Raw genomic sequence first — 2,224 nt, forward strand, 5'->3', positions numbered from 1 at the left:
CATTTCACTTGAAAATTTAAGGGAATATTGCTTACAGAGGGAGGGAAAATGGGAAATAAACAGTTAATCCCTTTGCATGAGGGCTGTGGGTATGTTTACATTAGTATTTGCAACCACATCACTGTTTCTAAGTAAGTCTCTGTTTTTCCCGTCTGTAGCATATCAGCTCATCACTGTGGTGATCGCAGCTGCAGGAGGGGGACTTCTGCTTATCATGGGCATAGCACTGATTGTCACCTGCTGCCGGTAGGTACCACCGCTGGCCCTGGCTCGCGTGGCATCCCCTCAATGGGCTACACCACACTTAGTGCTCCACATGTGAACCCTGAAGGACCAAAACATAGGTGAACACATAGTATAGCTAAGCAAGTGGGGTAATCAGAGACACTGAAGTATTACATTGTGCTTTCTTTTGGGGCATATCTTTTTCTTTTTTCCAGCAACCAGGCTAAAAAATTCGACTCAGTGTCTCTTAAGGATGCACCTGGCAATCATGTCCTCTAAGGATGGAGAGGCAAAGGAGTCCTTCCCACTCAGAGCTGTAAAGCAGCCAAGGAACAGTCTCCAAAAATGCAAGCTAAGTAGAAAGGAGAAGTTTAGGCAACAGGAGGGATTACTGGTCATTGCTCAAGTGGTGTTTGAGTGTAATTAAGGCTATTTTCATTTTCCTTTATGGACAAGTCCTGCATGTGCTCTCACTCTGTGTGTCTCTCCCTCTCAGACGCACACACACATGCATACATGTAGTTCCCGTACCAGCAGGTAGCTTCCAACTAGAGGCAAGATGTGCTTGCCAAGGAAGCTCTGCTTTGTGATTTATACATCATGAAAAGGGCTGCCTTGCAGTGACACCACCTCCCCCCCATTCCAGTCCCCAAATCTAGGACTTCAAAGCTCTCTGATTAAAGTCAGCGGCTGGATTTATCAGTAACGTAGACGTGGCAGTGGTTTGGTTGGCACAGTGGTGTGCACTTGTTCCCATGTGTTTTGAGCCAGGGGGATGCCAGCAAGCTCCAGCCAGGAGGTGTGATGGCCAGTTACACCTCCAGGCCCCGGAATGCAGATCTCTGCAGGGATGGACACTGATCTTCTCATGAGTCCTGGCCTTTGGTAGGTTATGTGACTTCCTGGAGGGTACTCTGCTTTGAACTGGAAATGTCGCCAAAGTCCGCTCAAACGACATGGTACTCATGTAGGGGCATATGGTGTCATTCAGACTGGCAGCTTGCAGGCCTTCCTTCTTAGAAATTAACATAGTGCCTAGAAGTGCTATAGTTAAGCACTTGGAGACTTGAATAGCATGGGGGCTCCCATACGTTTTTCTTTCTTCCTGGATTTCTGTGACTTTTTCATTGACTCAGGTGAACACACCCATTTTTAAGAGACAATGGGCATAAGTTGGAACAGGAGAGGTTCAAACTGAATGTAGGGAAGAACTCTTTCACCAAGAGGACAGTAAGGCAGTGGAACAGGTTGCTCAGAGAGGTTATGCCATCTCCATCCTTGGAGATTTCAAATCCCACTAGAATCATAGAATCATAGAATTATTAAGGTTGGAAGAGACCTCTAAGATCATCGAGTCCAACCGTCAACCCAACACCACCATGCCCACTAAACCATGTCCCTAAGCGCCTCATCTAGCCGTCTTTTAAATACTTCCAGGGATGGTGACTCAGCCACTTCCCTGGGCAGCCTGTGCCAATGTTTAACCACTATTTCAGTAATAAAGAAATTTTTCCTTACATCCAATCTAAACCTCCCCTGGCGCAACTTGAGGCCATTTCCTCTCGTCCTTTCGCCAGTTACTTGGGAGAAGAGACCGACACCCACCTCGCTACAACCTCCTTTCAGGTAGTTGTAGAGAGCGATGAGGTCTCCCCTCAGCCTCCTTTTCTCCAGGCTAAACAACCCCAGCTCCCTCAGCTGCTCCTCATAAGACTTGTTCTCCAGACCCCTCACCAGCCTCGTTGCCCTTCTCTGGACACGCTCCAGCACCTCAATGTCCTTCTTGTAGTGAGGGGCCCAAAACTGAACACAGTATTCGAGGTGTGGCCTCACCAGTGCCGAGTACAGGGGCACGATCACTTCCCTACTCCTGCTGGCCACACTAGTTCTGATACAGGCCAGGATGCCATTGGCCTTCTTGGCCACCTGGGCACACTGCCGGCTCATGTTCAGCCGGCTGTCGACCAACACCCCCAGGTCCTTTTCCGCCAGGCAGCTT

The 2,224-nt window shown here is 48.7% G+C and overlaps 1 protein-coding gene across 1 annotated transcript in view; it reads left to right on the top strand.

Annotated features, from left to right (window-relative positions):
• LOC103919600 (protein HEG homolog 1-like) overlaps window positions 1–250 on the top strand; it is a 21,408-nt gene extending 21,158 nt beyond the window's left edge. The window contains exon 14 of the mRNA XM_009327133.1: window positions 159–250. Coding sequence (XP_009325408.1) covers window positions 159–250 — 92 coding nt within the window. The remainder of the gene's footprint in view (window positions 1–158) is intronic.
• Window positions 251–2,224: the final 1,974 nt, after the last annotated feature.

Source organism: Pygoscelis adeliae, unplaced genomic scaffold (genome assembly GCF_000699105.1).
Source record: "Pygoscelis adeliae isolate BGI_AS28 unplaced genomic scaffold, ASM69910v1 Scaffold227, whole genome shotgun sequence".
Taxonomy (NCBI): domain Eukaryota; kingdom Metazoa; phylum Chordata; class Aves; order Sphenisciformes; family Spheniscidae; genus Pygoscelis; species Pygoscelis adeliae.